This window comes from Dermacentor andersoni, chromosome 10, assembly GCF_023375885.2.
Source record: "Dermacentor andersoni chromosome 10, qqDerAnde1_hic_scaffold, whole genome shotgun sequence".
In the NCBI taxonomy this organism is placed as follows: domain Eukaryota; kingdom Metazoa; phylum Arthropoda; class Arachnida; order Ixodida; family Ixodidae; genus Dermacentor; species Dermacentor andersoni.
Window position 1 is genome coordinate 7327133 of NC_092823.1, and position 22715 is coordinate 7349847.

At 45.8% G+C, this 22715-nt stretch overlaps 1 protein-coding gene across 4 annotated transcripts in view; it reads left to right on the forward strand.

Moving 5' to 3' along the window:
- LOC126519693 (uncharacterized protein CG1161) overlaps positions 1 to 14623 on the forward strand; it is a 43262-nt gene extending 28639 nt beyond the window's left edge. Inside the window, exons 4-5 of one of the 4 annotated variants that reach the window (XR_008610106.2) lie at positions 4693 to 4911; positions 14501 to 14623. Coding sequence is in view for 2 of the 4 variants with exons in the window: in XM_055065342.2 (XP_054921317.1) it covers positions 4693 to 4839 (147 nt within the window). In the remaining 2 variants the exon portion in view is untranslated. Of the gene's footprint in view, positions 1 to 4692; positions 11721 to 14500 lie in introns of those variants that run through there. The other 3 variants (XR_008610107.2, XM_055065342.2, XM_050169053.3) reach the window with 3 other exon arrangements.
- Positions 14624 to 22715: the final 8092 nt, after the last annotated feature.

Genomic DNA, 22715 nt, shown 5'->3' on the forward strand with positions numbered 1-22715 from the left:
CATTCCCCAGCACAGTCTGCGCGGGCACTGTCGGCGCCATTAGACACTTGACGCGATGTTTCCGTATGCCGCGTTCGATCACCGGAACCTCGACACAGCACACAAAGCAAACACCACCATGCCGACACCAGTCGCACAAACGAAAAATGCGGCCTACTCGCAGCGTCGTGCGCGAAGAAACAAATTGGCTGCTGGATTGTCTTGACATGGCTTGCTAAGCTGAAACCCCAACTGCTGTAGAACCACTCTATCGAACCAGACAGAAACGATGATGATGAGCAGGGATTTGCAGTAGCGTCACTTCGTGGGGCAGCAAGAAGGCTCCGTTCAAAACAAAAATGGCGTTCAGCAAGTCGAACCATGCACCAGTCAGAGTCGGTGCATGGTGCTCTCGATCGAGTTGGCGCAAGGAGTGTCCAAAAAATCTGACGAGAGGTTGCAAGGTGTCCGAACTTTCGGCAGTTGTTATACATTATGGTCTGGGAAGAATGGCGGTGCCACGAAGCAGTCCGAATTTTTGGAGTCCGAAAAATCAGTCGGCGACTGTATATATATGTATTAAAACAAGACTGGTTCTGAGTAAGTAACTCTACTTGAAGAAGCTGTGCACCACTCTGATGCCACTAACCTCAGCACTGCAATCCATCAAACTTTCTTTCATTAATACCGCGTGTCCCCCATGTAAAACTCTACTCAGGCACACAGAGGTACTAATGATAAATTGATTCAACTAGCTGAACATGGGGCTGAGCCTGAGCGTTGCACATAATCAGTGAAAAGAAGAGGGGAATGGAGGTCAACTTTTTTGTTACCTACAATAATACAAAGAAACAGAAGCCAAGGGAAGCACGTGGGAAATTAACAGTTCCATTTAATTGAAATGTTGCAATAATAAGGAAAAGCGAAATGGAAGTAACAAGTAAGACAGCTTAGCACATATGGGAGTGGAACCTACATATTCCACATGATACATGTGGCAAAGCATCAAATGTGATAGCAAATGAAGCATGGTAAGCACAACAGCAGCACCGAGTGAATTAACCTTCATGCTGTCTCTTGCTTCATGCAAACTAAACACCAAAAGCACAGTGCATGCTAACTACCAGTACTGGGTGCACTTTCTCCGCATTGCATATTGTGTTCAAGGTACAGCGGACGTGCCGTAAGCAGCCGCCGCCGGAGTAGACCTCCCCGTGCCTTATGCGCAGAAGAGGCGGCACATTTCTGCCCTTCCTTTCTCCCTTGTGCTTGTGATATTGAGCCGTGATTGTTGGCTGACCCTCGCAAGTCAGTTGTCGGCCCATGTGAACATGGCAAAAGTATGCTTTGTATGCCCGTTTCTGAATGAAAGTTGCCGCTAATTTTGTTTGCTGTAGTGGATCGTTCATTGTAGCATAGTCCATTAAAAGCGAACTTCATTGCATTAATAAAATAGGGAGAACAAACTAGGGCTGAAATATGGTCTGTTGTATCCGAAAGTCTGTTGTATGCAGGTCCGTTGTAGTAAGTGTAGACTGTATGTGAAGCCACAAGAACATCCAAAGCCTTAAACATAAAGATTAGACAAATTCATTTACTACCTATTATTCCGATGGCAGTTGAATGATTGTAGCACCAGGATTGCCTCCACGAACTTTAGTAGCAAACTGTACGGATACAAGAGAGAGGTAACTGGTTAATGTGACATAGGCTGATCATGATAATAATGATTATGAACACGCAGAAATGGGGGCATGAAGTCCATTGCCTGTCATGTGTGCTTCCTGGTAGAACAAAGCCCATCAGTAATACACATTGTTGGGCAAGTTGCTGTGGGTTGTGTACGTTACCTCCGTGCAACCTAAATGAATAGAAAGACAAAACTGTGCACTTCCAACTGCGTCATTTGGATTCAATAAACAGCCTTTATAAGGCACCACATGCAAGGGTAATCAAAGAAAGTCACAGCACGAGAATTGAATTGAATTGAATTTATCCAGCAACAACATTGCGAGGATGACCAGGTGAAAACGCTGCAGGTTGTAGCTTGAGGAGTATCTGGCCACGAGGCATATTCACAGAAGCAGGGTGTGTGTGCCTGGCATAGTGCCTCTTGAGTCCTTTTATTGCTTTTGATCAAAGAACTTTCAGTCACCTTCAAAAAAAATGATCGACACTACACCAATAAACATGTCATGCTTCCTTCTTACTTCATGTGCTTCCTGCAACTTGCAAGCTACTGTGTCACCAGACAGCCTACTGAACCGATTTCACCATAGCTGGAGCACATGCGCAGCCAAACTGTTTGCACCATGATGGCAGCAGTCTCTGCTGCTTTCCCGCTGTACTTGGGTTCAAGGCAACATATAGAGGAATGCTATGGCGAATGCGACTTCCAGGGGGAAGTTGGTGCTTGAGTCTGCTCAACCCCACTCCTATTGTAGAATCTTTTTATTCTCGCCTCCCTGCCTTATGAACCTCAAGGGGTAATAATGTTTTTCATGGTACAAATATAATACGCCTCTTAGCACTGTTGCTGTTCATCCCGCTAGGGACTGCTACGTCCTCATACCTGCCAGTTCTCCTGAATTTTTAAAGCAAATAGCTGTTTTTGGTTCTTTCGGCCATTTTCTTGATAGGCTGGTGGTACGACGGTGGTCAGGTTTAGGTGATGGAATGCCAAGAAATAAGGCAAGTGCTCACGGAGAACCGGGTTGTGAAAAGGGATGGTGTGGAAAAGTGGAGGGGGTATGTCACGTGTGAGCTCTTGCTTAATAGAGTGGTGGGAAGGAGGGTTGGAGGGCGCAATGTTGCATGTTAACTCGCTCGCTCGTTTGTTGTGGCAAGGCATGCTCTCAAGCAACCAAATGGCAGGAAGGAGAAGGGAGTATGGGAGGCTGTTCGCTCACTAATCACAAGTCGCACTGGCCGGCCACCCGGCAGTGGCCAGGCCTATCGTGGACGATGTGGGAGTCGAGAATCCATAGCGGATCCTCGCCCACAAAGTATACACTACAGACACAGGCGAGTGTTCCGTCAAACGTTGATGGTGTTGATGCTGACACACCATGAGAGCATGAAGTGGATGCATTTGCGCATCACGGCTGTGGCGAAAGAACTTCAGGAAGTCGAGTAAGGGTGCCGAGGGGAGGGTTGAGTGCTCTCGGACAACCGGGTTGCAGAGATGGGTGGCAAGGAGGAGGGGTATAGTGTCATTCACGTGTTCGTCCGTTCGCAATATTCACTTACACTGACCATCATCATTTGAGGTTTCTGCATATCTTTTTGCAAAGTTTACAAATTAGGGCTTACTTTAACTCTTAACGGATGTCGCATCAAGAATTGGAAAAAATTATTTCTGTTCACAAAAGTGTTCTAGTAGAGTTGAAGGATGAAGCAGCTTAAGGTCACAAGAATAAACAAAAAGATAACTTGTGATCCTACCTGTGCCCCGCCCTCTTGTGGCAGCACAAGACACCATATGCCAGAGCGGTGCTTGCCTTAAACAAGTTTATTCAGGCAAAATTGGTGACAGCTAAACCCTGTATTCAGAAATGCAACTGAAGTTGAAACCCATGCTTGACTTCATCTAAATGGCGCCTATCGTGAACACGCTGAAGGAAACACAATGAGCGTCTTTGGGCGTGTTAACGCCAGGTGTCATTTAAATCAAGTCGGGCATGGGCTTCAACTTAAGTTGCATTTCTGAACACGGGGGTTAGTCACTGAAAAAGTCATTTATGTAAAAACTGTGTTGTTGCTAAGCAACACACTGTTGAGCGACCCGTGCTGTGGCCTGTTTCTTCATCTTGTGTGTCTTCATTTGTGGCTAAAAATATGTCCTTCAGCAAACATCATCTAGGCCAACAAACAGTTCTGTTGAAACATATTTCTCTGTCTCTGCAGTTCCATGTTTGCTGCTGTTCATTTGATGTGTGTGATGGGAAACCATTTTCAATAAAGTATGTGTGTTGCATCACACAAGGCATTTGCTTGAGGCAGATATTTAAAGGTACACTAAAGGAAAATATTCAAGCTAGATTAAAAGATTAGGATTTTGCAAGGAACAAAATGATGAAAGTGGCGCCACCTGTTTTGGATCTCTCTTGCGACATCAGCACTGGCTGGTTTACAGAGAGTATCATAGAGGGAGGTCACATGGTGATTATGTCAACTTGCCTGTTTTGGTGCTTACCCGCCGTGGTTGCTTAGTGGCTATGGTGTTGGGCTGCTAAGCACGAGGTTGCGGGATCAAATCCTGGCCATGATGACCGTATTTCGATGTGAGCGAAATACGAAAACATCCGTGTACTTAGATTTAGGTGCATGTTAAAGAACCGCAGGGGGTCAAGTTTCTGGAGTCCCCCACTACGGCGTGCCTCATAATTAAATGGTGGTTTTGGCACATAAAACCCCAGAATGTGTGTTTTGGTGCTGTCAGTCCAAGTTGTGGAGCAGCAGTGAGACTGTCGGCAGCAATTTTATATGCCAAAGTGACATGTTGACACACTGAACTGCGGTAGACTTCTAGACAAATAATCTAGTGATCTAGCTCTGCTTAATATTTTCCTTTAGTGAAAAATGTGTCCTATCCTCACCCTCTCCCTCTCCTGTGCACAGGATGTTTACGAGGGTTCAGAGTGTGGCAGGTATGCTGTTGACATGCTGAAAGTAGTAATTGTGAGAATGGTCTGTTGTGCGTGCACCTCGCAGGAGGAGCCCCTTCCGGTACACCAGCAGCGCACCCGTCGCTCGAGCAGCAGTGTGCTCAACAAGGTGGGCCAGCAGCAGGACAAGTGGAAGCGGCAGGTCCAGGAGCAGCGCAGGAACATCTACGACAAGCACACTATGCTCAACTGAGCACCTCTTCCTGGCGACTCGACGAGGTTTCTCTTTCTCGAGAATGGCCCCCAGCTGGACGGTGCCTAAATTGTATACTGAGCCTGAGCTGCTTTTCCTGTCAACTTTTGGGTGTCTCTTTCAAGTTCAGAGTACGATGGAAGCTTGTCAGACCGGATAGCTGATATGCAATAAGCAGCAAAGGAAAACACCGACCAGAAAAGCTGGTATACTATAAGCATTTCGCAAAGACACAATGTTTAAAGGGACACTAAAGAGTAAGACCAATTCATTTTAGACAAACAAAGTATACAGTGAAACCTCGTTAAACCGTAGTCGGCCGGAGCTCGGAAAAAGTACGTACTAAACGGTAGTACTGTTTAACCGAAATAGCATGAGATCGCCCACTTACCTATCGAAAACAGAACTCAGAGAGAGTGCGATGAAAGGGGAAAAAACATGCAGTATTTATTCACTTCGCGCGACATAAGTGTTATTTTCGTTTGATGCCGCGGCGGCCTAAAACGACGACAGCAGCCTCAAACTTACTGAAGCTGCATGCAAAGTTCTCAGCCAGCCCCCTCCTCTCGGCAAACACTCGCACGGCAGATTCCTCGTTGGCGTTACGTATTCTCCGTGCATGCGCGAGTAGTGCTGCATAAGTCCCGGGGCGCCGTTTTCATTGCCGGGTACCGGAGTGCGGAAAACTTTTGGTTTGGAATAGTTACGTTATCGTGCCCCTGTTCTCGTTGCGATGAATGCATTCATGAGGCTGACGTAGCGCGCAGCTTATGCCACTGTCGGGCCTGAATCGCCCGTGCTATCACTTTCCGTGTCGTCCTCATCACTGTCGCTAGTCGACACTTTGGCAACAACAGAGGCAACGATGGCGAAATGTCGAACCTCGTAGTTGACATCTCTTCACGGTTGCAGCAGTGCTGCCGAGCAACTTCGCATTCCTAATGCCACACACTGTAGTCAACAGCAGATCCATGTCGCGGGCCAGCGCCGACTTCTTCGTGTCACGTTCGATAGCACGGATGATTAATTTTTCTTCTATGCTGAGCACCCGGCGTCTTTTTTATCCGAGCTTCGGCATGACGCGAGTCCTCGCTTGCACGACGCCACAACGCTCTATGGCACGGCGTCGAAATGATGTTGATGTGGCTTCACGTGCAAACGCACAGGGCACTTGGAGGCCGTTGTACCGATCTCTGAGGCTCGTTGTTCTGCTGGGCCGGCCGAAGGAGACGATGCACCGCCGTGTTTGCGCGACGAAAAGTGGAAACGCTACGTTTTAACTGATGCGTTCGCAATAAGCTGGTACGGTTTGTGCGTGTACAAAATATATTATGTTCAATGGCCGCTGAGTTGGGGAATTGACTTTACTACTTTTAAACCGAAACTACTGTTTAAGCGGGTACGGTTTAATGAGGTTTTACTGTACTTTCAAAATTCTATTTTCTTTGATTTAACTATGTGGCTGATTACAAAATGAAAAGAAGTTACGGCTGAGCTTTCAACTTTTATATTTTGCGCCAGAACCCTACACTGATAGTCTGTGATGCCAGACTTCAAAGCATTTTCTTGTATTTCGGCCTTCGTCGTGCGGTCAGAGTTCTCGCAACTCGCCATATTCAGAATTTGGCCCTTTTAGAATCCAATATTAATCATTTTTTAACCATAAAGGGAACTAGGCCAGATCAAGGCATCTTCAAAATCCATGACTGCAGAAATTTTGAGGCGCAGTGCCATTTCTCTTTTGTTTTTGTCTTTTATTGCTTATCAAGCTCCATCTGATAGTAAGGGTGGCATTTTTGGCCTTAGAAAAGCATTACGTATGCATTAATATAGCTTAATTTATTTTTTCTCTTTAGTGTCCCTGTTGCAAGGAACAGGCACATGGTAACAAGCGTGCAGTAAAAATTTTACTGCGCATCTTTATCTGGAGTAGCTTCACATGAGGGCTGCAGAAGACGTGCCTAACTAGAATGATGCCGGTTTGCCACTGGTGTACGACATATGCCTGGGTCATTTAATTAATGAGTTGTACTTAAAAGGACTGCTTTATCGCCTCTACCTTCTGCTGTGAATGATGCTCTCATATGAGAGCAAAAATATTAACTTTAATAGCTTTATCAATAGGTGTTTTCCTTCCTTATATATCAGATATCTTTTGTTGACAAGGGCCTGTAGAAACTGACCGTTAGCATGCACATCATCCTCACAAGACTGTTGTGCTCGCAAGGAAATCTTTTCTTCGTGACTATAGCCAGGCACAACACGCAGCATTCAAATTGCACTGCGTCTGCTGCGCTTTCTTGCTGCCTAATGTTGTTCTTCGTGTCCAGTAAATTAGAACACGAAGTATCCACGACTTTTGGCGATAAAAATGCTCTATTATCGAAACTTATACCTTGCACAGATGTAGCATTTCATGGCTCTGGCAGTTTAATACCATTTAATAATTAGACTTGCATATTTGAGTGCTGTAATAGTTTCCCATCTGTTTTGTCCAAAATAAATAAGTAGTATGTATTGTCTGTGACTAGACGACACATACAAAAAATCTTCCAAAGAAATAATTATTGCAGTGAAATTGTGGTGCCATTTGTTGTTGTGGAATGAAACACTACACTATCTGCATAAATTCAAACAAACAAATCTGTACATCCTGAACCATGCTGCTGTGATCGTTGCATTAGAAAGCACTTATAACACACGAAAAATTTTTCCTCTAATGAGTAGTTCAGAGGATGTCGAATGTTTAGTGATAGTATATGTACAGTTTAGCCCGCTTATAACGAACCTGAGCATCACGTGGCACCCGATCGTTATATCCCAAAGTTCGTAGTAAGTGGACCGCAGCTAAAGAAAAGAATAGTTCCTAGACAAAACATGAAATTTATACTCTGCAAAGATCTCCACGATGCTAATCTGTTTCTGCAGTGCAGATCCGACAAGGGTGGTCTCCAGTTTATTTAAAACAGACGCGAGCTCTCTGCCAAGGCCCTTGGCATAGACATGTTGTCCGAGGCCCTCTGTGGAGCACATTGCCACAGGCGTGCTTACGGGTGCTGGCTCCGAAGTTTCATTGTCATCCGACGCCTTTGCGTCGTTCTCGACCCATACTTCACTAATGATGCCCTCGTACGTGCACAGTCCCACAATGTCAGCATCGTCATCATCAGAAATAAAATCATCCCAGCCATCGTCATAGCCCGCCATGTTTATGTGGAAGACGCACTGCCACCAATTGCCAATGGACTGATCCTCTTCAAAAGCATCAGGCTCACCATCTACATCGACCAAGCTGGCCTTGTGGAAACAGATTCACACGTAAGCGGCCATAACCTCGACCCAGGCTGCCTTCACCGTCTCAACGGCTGAATACAGTGGAATTTGAAGCGGCAAGCTGGCGGCCGGGCGGTCAACAGTGACGAGCAAGCACTCCACACTGCTGCGTCTAACGATGGGCACGTATTATGCCCGAATCAAGGGGTTGCACTTTCAAAGTGCTACTGGGTGGCAGAAAAAGTCGAGTCACTGCCATCAAAGAAGTTAGCACGTGGGTTGCTGGGCAGTTGTTGAGCATGAGCAGCACGCACCTGCCTCTGCATGTTGCACTGAAACTTGCCCATCCACTCGGAGAATAAATCTTGTGTAATCCACGCCTTAGTATGTGCCTGTAGCGCATGGCACGTAGCCGCGAAAGCAATGTAACTTTTTTTGTTTTTCCGGTAGGAAAGGTCATGGGCTGGTCATTGCCATCCACATCAATCGACAGAAGCGCTGTAACATGCTTTTTGATGGGTTTGCTGCCAGCTTATGAGTCACCTTTCGTGGCGTGCATTTTGTCCGGCAGCATCTAGTCAAATAATGCAGTTTCATTTGTGTTATTCATACACGTCCTGCTCTGTGTAGCTTGCAACGATGGCTCGTTTTGTTACAAGCCAAGTCGAAACTGCCTCGCCGACAATGGATTTAAAAACAATCCCATGGTGCATTTTGAATCGATGTAGTCACCCAATGCCTGGGCTTTACAAGTCGGACAAACTTTCCAGGAATGCGAAGTTCTTGGCTTTTCCCAGCATTCCACTTAATGGAATGTAGCGAGCCCATGTGTATGCGAACCACTTGAGCATAGGTGGCCTTCCGCAGGCACTTTGTCTGCCGAGTCAGCGTTGGAGCTGGCGATCTTTTCCTTGCTCTTTATAATTGCTGAGGTGGTTGATTTTAACACGTTCTTCAATGACTCTGTTTTCAACACCACGAGACAGTTCCGTCGAAATTGCTCGCTTCGTTGCCATGTCCAGCACTTTTTGTTTCGTGACCTCTGCAATCATGGCAGGCCTCCCGTCCCCCATCCTGAATACAACTCGGATGGAACTAAAAGCGATCGCACTACACACGCCGACAGGGAGAACAAGGTGTCGCAATCAATGGAGCAGACGAGCATGTGCGACAATCAAACAAGGAAGCGTGGAGACTAGTGTGGAGGGGACTGCTTCCCCCTAAGAGCCAGAGAATGAAACTCCTGGACTTCAAGCTGGTAGCTGGCACTGTAGTGCACCCGCAGAGACAGGCGAAGGAGTTGCGAGTGAGAAGAGCGGAGTTGCAAGGACAAGCGGGAGGGTGATCTTGGAAGCATGTGCCGACACTCGTGGACAGCCTGTGTCGGCGGGGAGAGGGTAGCTCGCTTGAGAGGGCACGAAAGGGGTAGTTCGCTGGTGAGGAGGCTTGGGAAAACTGCCTGTGTGCGTCGAGTGGTCGGAGGCCATTGTTATCTCATATTGCGGCATCAGGTTTACGCCATCCCTTTGCTGTAACTAATCCGCAGGGCTCAAAGAAGTTTGTTGTACATGCAATTTTCGTCCATTGAAATGTTTATTTTGACGGTCACGCAGGTTTCTTCGTTTTAGGTGGAAGTTCATCTTAAGTGGGGCCGTTATATGAGGGCTCAACACATTCAAATAAACCAGCGTAAGAAGTGTTGCTATATTTTTTGTCCTCTTTGTGTTTCACTTTATGCCAATGGTACATGCTGCACTTCACGTTGCAGTAAGAGATGACAACACTCTTCCATTGTAGCAAAATTAACTTTTTTGTCTTTCCTCACTGCACAAGATTTGTACTTCTGATTTCGTGTGGGCAGAAAAAAGTACTGGAGCACCCAAATGGTACTGATTAATGCAAATGAAATTGTACATGTCAGCAAATATTGTTTCCTTGGTTTCTTAAAAAAAAAATCCTAGGGATGATACCATTACGTCATATGGAAAATGCACAGTCCATAAAGAACATCTTGCATGTGTGATTAAACAGTCAATATAAGAAAACACAAACAGCAGAACAAAATGATGTGTTCTGCAGTTCTTGCAATTGTTTGACAAGTCAATAAAACAATATGCAATAAGCAGAAAGTAAGCTGACTGTTAATACTGTCACGTTGCAGTGGTAGTGAATAATCATACAATACAAAGTTGTAAATCCAACTTTTTATAGTGCAGTCTTTTGCCCTGAAAAACAAGTGGCACTCAATGTACAGTGATAGCAGAGTACAGAGTTGTGGCTCATTGAAATCTGATCTATGGGTTAAGTGCATTGGCTGATTATTGTGCATTCCAGCATAATTGGTGATGCTTGCATATGTATGTTCCAGAATGTACGCCACAAAATCCGTGTTGCGTATGCACGCAGTCTGGTTAGACAAGATTTTTTCTATTTAGAACCGGCAACAACATTCAGTGATGTTTCAATACACGTAGATGCATCTTGCACCAAGTGATAACATTTTAACAGTTGTTTGTCACCGGAAAAATACAGAAAATGTGTGCGTTTGCATACACATCCACTCGTCGGAAATAGTTATTAAGGCTATTGGTGCAGATCGTTGTAATGGCATGTTGCTTCACAACATAAGCAAATTTACTACCCTGAAACGGTAATCATCGTTCAAATAGCACTAAAATGTGAGCACAATGAAATGCTACAGCTATGCAAACTTTGAGCACAGTAAAGCTAGTAGACTAGCCAGAAGGGTCATACACTTTTGGTACTCTTATTTACTCAGGATTTGGCACCTTCTTCAAGCACACTTGAAATAATCCAAGGAAAAGTTCCCTGACTGCGTGTCTGTCTCTGACAAAAAGGTTAGATCTGAACATGGCCACATGGCCTTTGTGACAAAATCCTGCCAACATGCAACCTGCGAAGCCATGTATCCATATATCTTGGTTTTTCAAACTCCCATGTTGACTGTATGACTGTAGCAAGGTATGGGATCAGGCTAGTTAATGATTTGATGCGAATTCGCAGTGCAGAAACTAAACAAGGACAGTAAGAATAGCAGGAAGCAGCAGCACTTGTCTTTGTTTACCATCGCTGTCTAGTATCTCCATTGTGAGTTTGCGTTCCATCTTGAGTTGATTTATTTCTTTCTTTGAGTCTGATAAACTATGAAAATGTGTTGCAACCGGTGGCTTAGCAGAAACTGCTGGCCTTAAAATGGCACATGTATTGAATGTCAACATGCAGCAAGGTTTTATTCAGATGTACATAGTGTAAGATGAGTGCTTACGAAGGCGTGATAGACGAGTCCATGTTTTTTATGTTACACTCGAACCTTGTCAACGAAGCCACAGCTGACAAATAATTTGTTATACTCAATATTTGTAATAAGCATATACGCAGAAGTTGTGAAAAAAATCCAAGTTTTAGATATACTTCGTTATGTATGAAAATTCATTATATCGAGATCTGACTATCTTCATATTCAAATATTTCAAAATTTCTAATAGTCAGCTGCACACATCTGCAGCAGTGTTTCTTTCTACCAGTGAGCACTGATGTCTGTGAAATAAATGTGATAAAAAAAATAAAGAAATCCTGAAAAAAGAAAAGCGATCACATGTTTACTTCTCTACCTGTCTACTGTCAAAAAGACTTCTGTTCCACACGTTTTCGGGAAAAATTCTTGGCCAACTAAAATGGTGAGCATTCATTGAAGCCACTGTTTGTAGAACAGATAAAACAGACACAGAACACAATGCGACATGCTACTGTTGCACCTGTAGTGTCGAGTATCTATTTTATCTATGCTACAATGGCCTGATGTATAAACCAACAAGCCTCAGAACAAGAAGGGGGTTAACCGAGGGGCCAAATTTTTGTCGTAGCATAAGAAGTTACGCTCAGCATTCACGGGTCTACGTGCATTTGCACTGCTGTTACAAAGTCGCATATGCATTTGTTTTTGCTTTGTTTGAGCAAATAAATTGCTCAGCACTTGTGCAAGACTGGCATCCTATGGAAGTTGCTGCGCTCATTCCACGTCCACCTGTGGAGTGGTCGCAATAGGCAGGATCATGCGATTTTGAAAACGCCCGCAGTGACCAATGTCTAAAATGATGAGAGATCCGTGTCCTTGAAAAATTTCTACTAAACAAAAGTGCCACTGCACCTATGTGAAACATTCCTTCAAGTAATTTGACTTTTTGTGCGAGTGCCTCTGACTGAGGACTCGCTTGCCTGAGTATCTTAGTGGCGATGGTGCTGTGCAGCTTAGCTGAACGACATGGGTTTGATCTAGACCACAGCAGCTGCATTGGGATGTGTTCGAAAAGCAGAACCATTCGTGTACTTGGATTTATGTGCACGTTAAAGAACCTGCGACAGTCAAAATTAACCTGGAGTCCCCTCACTACGGCATGCCCCGCAATCAGGGTGTGGTTTTGACATGTAAAACCCTTGAATTTGTTTGTAGTTAACGGAGTAATCACACAAATTCCCCTGCCAACCTGGTCTGGGCCAGCACCTACTTAAAGCTGATGTCAGATGCCCGAATATTCTTCCGCTATATTAGAGCCCTTGAAGCACGTTACAAGCACAGTGGTGGTTTCATATTTAATGAGGCCCTGGCTCATGTGCTTTGCATTATAGACATTTTGCAATCTTTACTGTCTCTAAACATGTGTCATGACACTCATCATGATCTGTAAAATGTCCTTGGACTGTAGCTGCATGCTGCCTCTGCAATACTCCTTTCAAATACAATAAAACCTCGTTAATATGTTGTTGGCGGCGAACGTGGATCAAGTGCTCGCTAAGCGATGGACTAATTAATAACGGACGATGGCAGCTATAAACCTACCGACCATAAAAATGTGTTGCAGGGAACCTGCAGTGTCATTGCCTGCGTAACCTCATTTATGTAGTAGTAGTCTTGCACATTTTCACCTTTGGAAGACTGCATGATTACAGGCCAGCGGGTGGTACCTGTTTTTAACACCGACTACGCGGCTTTGTGGACACATCGTGTGTGGATTGATGTGTGCGCTTTTCCCTTGTCTTGATTCTGCAATTTGGAGGTAATTATATATTTAACTTATGTTTCGACTGCAAATGTTTCTTTATAACAAAGGTGTCAATACTGCCGCACAGTGTCGTTGACTCAAGTGTTCTACGTGACGTTTCTACACATCACTGTTTGCAAGTTTGGTGCTTGTTGTTGAGCCCCATTATCAGCGAGTCAAACGCGTTGGTTTCTTTTTTTTCATGTAACTTGCCGAAGGATCCAGCGTAATCGATGGTGCCCACATTACTTCTAGAAAGTACTACACAATTCGTGTCGCGCATACAATCTGATTACTCTAGGTTAGGCAATAACATATATACACAACAAATAGAATAAACAATAACATTCGAGTAAGTTACAGTCATGCAGGTGCGTCTTGCGCAGAGCGATAAACTTAAGTAGCGAGTGGGTGAGTGCAGTTACTGAGAAAAGTTCACGTGTCAATACGAACCAGTGTTGTGCAAGACTTGTGCTTTGAATAGCACATAGAACTATTAAGCGTATACTAGCGGCACCTGTACCTCTGCCTAATGTGTAACTAAGGCATACAGGGCGTGCTTGCACAGCAAGTGCATATTCCCAAACTTGTCGCATATGTAGGCTATAGTATTAAGGCAAGAAAAAAAAAAGTTCTGGCATAATGCAGCCCTGTGTAGGCAAACGATTAGATGATGCACAAGAGCTGAAAAATATGAGACAGCTCATACGGTATACGTCTGAATTTTTTTTATTTGGAAAGGTCAGAGCACAAACTCTGTTCATAGTGTTAGTGATGCAGAATTCAGAAGCACGAGCTTCGGATAAAACATGATCTGAATTAAAAAGATTTCGGTGCAAGATTTTCGCTTCAGTCATAAACATGACAGTTAATCGACACTTGTGTGTACATGCAGCTCTGCCTACTATTACAGGCACATTCGATCAAGTCGTGCTTATAATGAAACTTGTTTTTTTACGTAGGCATCCCAATTTGTGCAAGACATTCACCGCATACAAGGGCACATGAAATAGGATCTCGCACTTCTGAATATTTCATCAGAAAAATGTCTCTTGCGAGGTTTTTACATATAACAATGCTATCTCAGTAGTCAGTTGTGTCATGATCCACTCATACTAAAAGCCGTAGTTATTGCTAAACTAGTTATTTGTCATTGCACACTCTATGTGGCCAATAGCTTCTGTTCAAGGGCAGTTCTGGCTTTACATCAGGTCACGCTGTATTATGTGTATCGGAACTACTGATACACATATCTGTATGATGTATAAATAGAATTGCTTGTATGAAGTAGTGGTTGCTTTTTTACTGAATGCATATATTTCTTTCAGATGGTGATGTGCAAGAGCTACGAAATGTGTAAACGTGTGCAAGGTCATCAAGGGAGCATTGAAGACGTTTCATCGCTGAACACAAGCTCAAGTGTTCCAATAAAAGTCAAGTTTCAACACCAAGCTGCTTCGGCTGCATAAAGTTCACTGAACTGGCTGGTTCTTTGCGACATGCGATGACGACCACAAAAAGCATGCGAGCTATGGCCAGCTTGACTCTCATTTATATGTAAACATTTACCTGTGGTTCCTGCTGGCCATGGCTCACTATCCCTATTGCACCATCGATGCCAGTTGCAATAGGAATTGGAACCTGTTCCGGTGTGGACCAACTGGGACCAGTTGCAATGGGGACCAACTGGGAATTCTTCCATAAACCAGTTGAACTGGAACCAGTTGCGTTCCCAGTTGCAAATTTTCACCTGGAAATTAGTTGGCGCGTGTAGCATTGGCTTTGAGTGCCTTCAGTTTGAGTGCCTTCAGGCACTCAAATTTTTCGCTAATTCAGAGACTGTATGTGTTCTTTGCTGCCTCACCTAAGCGATGGAGGTATCTTTTGGACAGCATGGGCAGAACTGGCCAGCAGCTTGTTTTGAAAAGTCTCTCTCAAACCAGGTGGTCGAGACACGCTGAATCATGTATGGTCATTCCGAAAAATTTCAATGCAGTCTTGTGTTGCCTTGAAGCTCTATCAAAGAACAAGGAAGAAAACGATGACACTAGGAACGAAGCGCACTCTCTCCAAGAAAATGACAAAACTAGAGACTGCATTCATGATTTTCTGGAGTGAAATCTTGGAGTGCTTTGATAAAACAAGCGTAGCACTTCAGAAACCAGGCGAAGACATTTCAACTGCTGTAGGCCTGCTGAGCTCTCTAGAAGGCTTTGTTAATTCTTTGCAACCTCTCCATGATACCTTCGAAGAGAACATGCACGCACGCTACCAATCAATGTTATCAGGATGAGGGCAAACGCACCGTTTTGAGTAAGCACCCGTACGGAAAAAGCGATAGTGCGCTACACGGTAGAAAAACGTTTATCGTAGAGACCTACAATGTTGTACTTGACAGTCTAGGCTCTGCTTTGCGAGTGTGAAAGGTGGCCTACACTGAACTCTGCGAAAGGTTCAGATTCCTAAAATTGCTGACAGAAGTTGGGAGTGAGGCCTCTTTGGCACAGCGGGCTAAGAAGTTGGTGAAAACCTACAAAAATGATTTGGAGCCAGCATTTTTCGCTGCAATCGTTCAGTTTGCGAACTTTCTGCACAACTCTGTGTGCCAAGACATGAGTCCCCTGGGAATAGTGAAGTTGCTGCACGAAAGAAAGCTTATTGCAAGTGTTTCCAAACCTTTCTATTGCTTTGCAAATGTACTTAAGCATACCCGTTGCAAACTGTGAGACCGAACGATCGTTTTAAAAGTTGTCGCTGATAAAAAAATCGCCTTCGTTCGAGCCTCCTTGACGACTCGCTTGCTATCATGTCCATTGCAAGTGACCTCCTCCGCGATGTATCCTTCGAACAGACTATATCTGATTTCGCCAAAGCGAAGGCCCGAAAGATGCCATTTTAAAAGGGGACTGTCTGCGCTATACATGAATAGTTTCAATAAGTTATTGTGTTGCCTCCCAGCCACCACGTTGCCAATGAAACGCTGAGCAGTGTAATTCAAGATATGCAAATCTTCGTTGTTCGTCTCGTTTGTTCTTGTGATATTTAGCATGCTTATAAAGAACTGTATTTTGTTGTTTTTGATAGTGCCACGTTTGGTGTCGTCCTTGCTTGTCTTATCTCTAACGAAAACATTTTCAAATAATGTTTCGTAATTACAGTTGGCAATTTTCATCTGTATTCTAGTGCATTTTTATGGTGTTTGTATTGCCTTAAGTATTCTATATATCTGTTGCATATTTGTTGCATATATGCGTCTCCTCATGGGATTAAACTTAGTGATGCAAACAAAGCCTAGCTTCAGAAGGACCGACATCTGAGCTGTGTTGTCTTTTCTACGTTCTTGTTCGTCTTGAGTGCACTAAACTTTTCCTTAAAGCGTAGCTTTTGCTGAAAACAATGCAGATTAATCACAAAGTGAACATATGTGTTGCTGTTACAACAGCCTGCATTTCAAGCGAATTTTGTTGTTTTCCTTATAATAGTAATAATAATCCTGTTGATTGCACTTTGTTCTTTTTAATTTGGTGGAATTAAAATGAAACATGACATATTTCCAGTAGCTAGTAGGCGACAGGGGGGGGGGGGAGTCAGTATAGGGAAAGGGGGCCTGCATGCGCATTAGCCCAGGGCTCCCATTTTTCTTAATCCGGCCCTGCTGATAGTAACAATTGAGTAATCGAAAGACTGTTTCCGAATGTATTTACAAAACAGTTTGTGTCCACAGCACTTTTATGCTGCTTTGAATGACTGACTGCGGTTCCTGCAGATTTTTTCTTGCCCAATGCGCATGGTGCGTACTTGCGCAGCAGCGCTCGGTGCGTTTTGGCTAAAGCAATGTCATTTCAATTTTGCTTCCCACTCATGGCGGCTGTAGCTGCTTTAGTTATACAGTACTTTGGTTATAAAGTACAGTAAATCTAGTTAACAAATTTTGTTAGGACCTGAGGTTATATTTTGTTAAATTGAGACCTTTGTTAAATTGAAACAAGTTGATTAGATCATGCAATATGCCATAAGATTTATGCAAGAGCCAACAATGTCATTTTTGCCTACATTAGCACTTATTGTAGCAGTTAAGCACATACTCTGCCTTCACGGGAGAAACGATTGAACAATTCTTAAAAACTATACATCAGTGATACTAAAATCACCAGAACTCAATTAGACCTACTATACCCACATTTTTCTTTTGAATTATGGCAAATCAGGCAAGATGTTAGCTGATTCTAGGTTTTCAGTGCTCATGAATGTGACGAGACTATCGAATGGCATGTAGTGTAGTGCAACGAAAACAAGGACACAAGAAGAAACAAAACAGACATAATTAGGCGCTTGTGTCTTTGTTTAATTTCTTCTTGTGTCCTTTTGCTGCGTTACACCACATGCCATTCCACGATGATCAACAAACAAGCCCACATTGCCACCCTTGTAGAGAACAGAAAATTTCGTTGTACACTTAAACCTCGATATAACAAAGTAACATCGGCAATTTGCTTCGTTATAATGAAATTTTGTTGTATTGAAATTCGACCTTTTATGCAAATAAGTACAGTCGCCGATCGATTTTTATGGCACGGAAAGGGGCCTCACAATTTTCCGAATTATTGGGCAATCTAAGAAAAGCAAGTTTGAATGAGAAAACGATTTATTTTAACGAATTTGGGAGTCGGCAATGAATGATACGGTTTCATGCCACGTCGATATCTTCACATCAGCGGTACGAATTAAGCAAAGCCATGCTTTCGCGTGCACTCCGCCCCCACAGCTAAAATCTATAGCGTTGCCCAGCCACACTGCGACGACGCTATCGTGAAAAGCGCCGGCAGCAGGGAGCGAATGCTTCGTCTGCTTCTCGCTCCAACAGGTCACCGAAACTCGAGATTGCGCAACCTCCTATACTAAACGTGCGGGAAGACAGCTTACACGATGCCGCGCCCATCTCGGCATGCCCATTTTTTCCACGCGTGGCAAATTACTTCTAAATTAAGCAGTGTGCGCAGCTGCATATGCTCTCAGCCGCGCTTACAGCCATGCGCAGCCACGGCCGAGACGCATGCCAGAAATCGCGAGCACACCAACTAACCCTCCTTACCTCCCCCCTCCCCGCTCCTTGCGCACGCTCGCTCTGCACCTCTGCTCGCGCTGGACGGCGGCACTCGTGAAGCCGCCATCTTGTCTCACCCTCGCACACTTTCACTCGCACCTAAGTGCGTGGCGCACGATAGGATCTGATCGCGCTTGGACATTATGCGGAACATGATGCGGCTCCAGGCGGTTGTTGTCACGCTGCGCGCAGTTTGATGGGTGCGTTTGCAAGCAGCCGCTTGTAATTCAATCATTTGATAATTTGCGTCCGCGGAAGTTACCATTGATTGTCTTGGCATTCCTTTGCGGCAGAAGCTAAATTTCGTTATATAGAAATCGCACACAACCACACCTCGTCATATTGAGGTTCTAAAGGCATGGTGTTCTATGGAGAAGAGGTTATGAAAAGTTAAATGCTTTGTTATATCGAGACATTCGTTACATTTAAGTTCGTTATGTCGATGTTTACCTGTATCAATATTTGAATGTGTGCATCTTGTTGTTTAGCTCTTTGAGCCATGGTTTTATTGGGCGAACCTGTGCCCACAAAACAGGCTACACTTATAGCACAACGATAGCGGCGAACACGCTCGGCGATCGTCGAAAATCTGATCAGCGGGTCAAGCGCGTCGGTTTTTATACAACAGTCGTCGAATGTTCCAGACTAATTGTTGGGACCCGCGTGCCTTCCACAAAGTTCTACACCATTCGCGGCAGGCGATGAAATCAGATAACATAAGGTTCGGCGACAACAGACAGCGAATAGAAGCATCGATAACTTTCCAGAAACTTCGGATACATGCAGGCGCGTGCCGCGCTGTGCGATAACACTTGTTGGGCGGCGAAACGTGGTCGCCCGATAAAGATAAGTACGCGCGTCATTACCGATTTACCCCCCTCTTAAAAAGCATCGACCCGATGCTGCGAACAAACGAAATTAATAAATAAGCACTCGTAGCAAAGAAAACAACAAAATAAGGAAGTTCGTCAGCGTGCGTAAAAGGGTTTCAGACGCACCACGTGGACCACTTCAGATGGTGCGCGGCGTCGCTGTGAATGCGAAATGCCGTCTGGCACGACCTCATAGTCCAGAGCGCCAATACGTCGGATGACCTTGTAGGGTCCGAAATAGCGTCGCAGTAGCTTCTCACTGAGTCCTCGTCGGCGTATCGGGGTCCATACCCAAACACGGTCGCCGGGCTGGTACTCGACGAAGCGTCGTCGGAGGTTGTAGTGTCGGCTGTCGGTCCTCTGCTGGTTCTTGATCCGCAGGCGGGCGAGCTGTCGGGCCTCTTCGGCGCGCTGGAGATAGGTAGCGACGTCAAGATTTTCCTCGTCAGTGACGTGCGGCAGCATGGCGTCGAGCGTCGTCGTCGGGTTCCTGCCGTAAACCAGCTTAAATGGCGTGATCTGTGTTGTTTCTTGCACCGCCGTGTTGTAAGCGAATGTTACGTAAGGCAGGACGGCATCCCAGGTCTTGTGTTCGACGTCGACGTACATTGCTAGCATGTCGGCGAGGGTCTTATTCAGCCGCTCCGTAAGACCATTCGTCTGTGGGTGGTAGGCAGTTGTCCTCCTGTGCCTTGTCTGACTGTATTGCAGAATGGCCTGGGTGAGCTCCGCTGTAAAGGCCGTTCCTCTGTCGGTGATGAGGACTTCTGGGGCGCCATGTCGCAGCAGGATGTTTTCGACAAAGAATTTCGCTACTTCGGCGGCGCTACCTTTCGGCAGTGCTTTAGTTTCAGCGAAGCGGGTGAGGTAGTCCGTCGCCACGACGATCCACTAATTTCCGGTTGCTGATGTCGGAAAGGGTCCCAACAAGTCCATCCCGATCTGCTGGAATGGTCGGCAAGGAGGCTCGATTGGCTGTAGTAATCCGGCTGGTCTTGTTAGTGGTGTCTTGCGTCGCTGACAGTCTCGGCATCTTCTGACATAACGGGCGACGTCGGCGGTCAGGCGCGGCCAATAATACCTTTTCTGTATCCTCGACAGCGTCCGGGAGAATCCAAGGTGCCCAGCGGTTGGATCGTCGTGTAGGGCGTGCAATACTTCTGGACGCAGCGCTGACGGTACAACAAGAAGGTAGTTGGCGCGCACTGGTGAGAAGTTCTTCTTTACGAGTAGGTTGTTTTGAAGCGAGAACGAAGATAATCCTCGCTTAAATGCCCTAGGGACAACGTCGGTGTGCCCTTCCAAATACTCGATGAGGTTTTTCAACTCCGGGTCCTCTCGCTGCTGTTCAGCGAAGTCTTCTGCGCCTAAAATGCCAAGAAAGGCGTCATCATCTTCGTCATCTTGCGGCGGCGAGTCAATGGGGGCGCGTGATAGGCAATCGGCATCAGAGTGTTTTCGTCCGGACTTATAGGTTACAGTGATATCATATTCTTGCAGCCTTAGGCTCCACCGCGCCAGCCGTCCTGAAGGATCCTTTAAATTTGCTAGCCAACGCAAAGCGTGATGGTCGCTAACGACGTTGAATGGCCTGCGATATAGGTAAGGGCGAAATTTCGCTGTAGCCCAAATGATGGCGAGGCATTCCTTTTCGGTTGTAGAATAATTGCCTTCCGCTTTTGACAACGACCGGCTAGCGTAAGCTATCACGTATTCATGACCATCTTTTCACTGGACTAGCACGGCACCGAGGCCTAGGCTACTGGCGTCAGTGTGGATTTCGGTATCGGCGTGCTCATCGAAGTGCGCAAGTACGGGCGGCGACTGCATGCGTCGTTTGAGTTCTTGAAATGCGTCGGCCTGCGGCGTTTCCCACTTGAACTCGACGTCAAATTTAGTTAGCTGTGTCAGCGGCTCAGCGATACGTGAAAAGTCCTTGACAAATCGCCTGTAGTAGGCACACATGCCAAGAAATCTACGCACTGCCTTCTTGTCGATGGGCTGCGGGAACTTTGCAATGGCAGCTGTCTTCTGCGGGTCGGGGCGAACTCCAGAGTTGCTGATGACGTGGCCTAGGAACAGAAGCTCATCGTAAGCAAAGCGGCACTTTTCTGGCTTCAGAGTGAGCCCTGATGACTTGATGGCCTCTAGTACTGTCGCAAGCCGCCTAAGGTGATCGTCGAAATTTTCGGCGAAGACGACGACGTCATCCAAGTAAACAAGACAGGTCTGCCACTTCAATCCTGCTAACACCGAGTCCATGACGCGCTGGAATGTTGCAGGCGCCGAGCGGAGTCCGAATTGCATGACCTTGAACTCGTACAGACCGTCTGGCGTGATGAAGGCGGTCTTTTCGCGACCTCTCTCGCCGACTTCTATTTGCCAGTAGCCAGACTTGAGATCCATCGACGAGAAGTATTTTGCGTTGCAGAGCCGATCTAATGCGTCGTCTATCCGTGGTAGGGGTATACATCCTTCTTTGTGATTTTGTTCAGCCGACGATAATCGACGCAGAAACGTAAGGTGCCGTCCTTTTTCTTCACCAAGACAACAGGGGATGCCCACGGGCTTTTCGACGGCTGGATGATGTCGTCGCGCAGCATTTCGTCGACTTGTTGTCTTATAGCTTCACGTTCTCGCGGCGAAACTCGGTAAGGGCTCTGGCGGAGTGGTCGAGCGCTCTTCTCGGTTATTATGCGATGCTTGGCGACTGGTGTTTGTCGAATCCTCGATGACGTCGAAAAGCACCCTTTGTATCGTTGGGGCAGGCTTCTGAGCTGCTGTTGCTTAATCACGGGGAGACTTCGATTAATGTCGTAGTCTGGTTCGGTAAGCATGGTCGTCGGGGTAGATGCGGCGGAATCCGAGAGGACAAACGCATTACTGGTTTCCAGAATTTCCTCGATGTACGCAATCATCGTGCCCTTGTTGATGTGCTTGAACTCCTGGCTGAAGTTTGTCAGCCACACTTCAGTTTTCCCTCCATGCAGTCAAGCGATCCCTCTTGCGACGCAAATTTCACGGTCTAGCAGTAGACGTTGGTCACCCTCGATGACGCCTTCTACGTCGGCAGGCGTTTTGGTGCCTACGGATATGACAATGCTGGAGCGAGGCGGGATACTGACTTGACTTTCGAGCACACTTAAGGCATGGTGACTACTAGAGCTCTCCGGCGGTATCGCTCGATCATCCGACAGCGTTATGGACTTCGACTTCAGGTCAATGATTGCGCCGTGTTGGTTCAGGAAGTCCATGCCGAGAATGACGTCTCGCGAACACTGTTGGAGGATAACGAAGGTGGCAGGGTAAGTCCGGTCATGAAAGGTAATTCTTGCCGTGCAGATTCCAGTGGGCGTAATGAGGTGTCCTCCAGCGGTTCGAATTTGGGGACCCTCCCATGCAGTCTTAACCTTCTTCAACTGGGCGGCGATGTGTCCACTCATTACGGAGTAATCGGCCCCTGTGTCGACTAAGGCAGTGACTGCGTGGCCGTCGAGAAGCACGTCGAGGTCGGTGGTTCTTTGTCTGGCGTTGCAGTTGGGTCTTGGCGTCGGATCACGGCTGCGT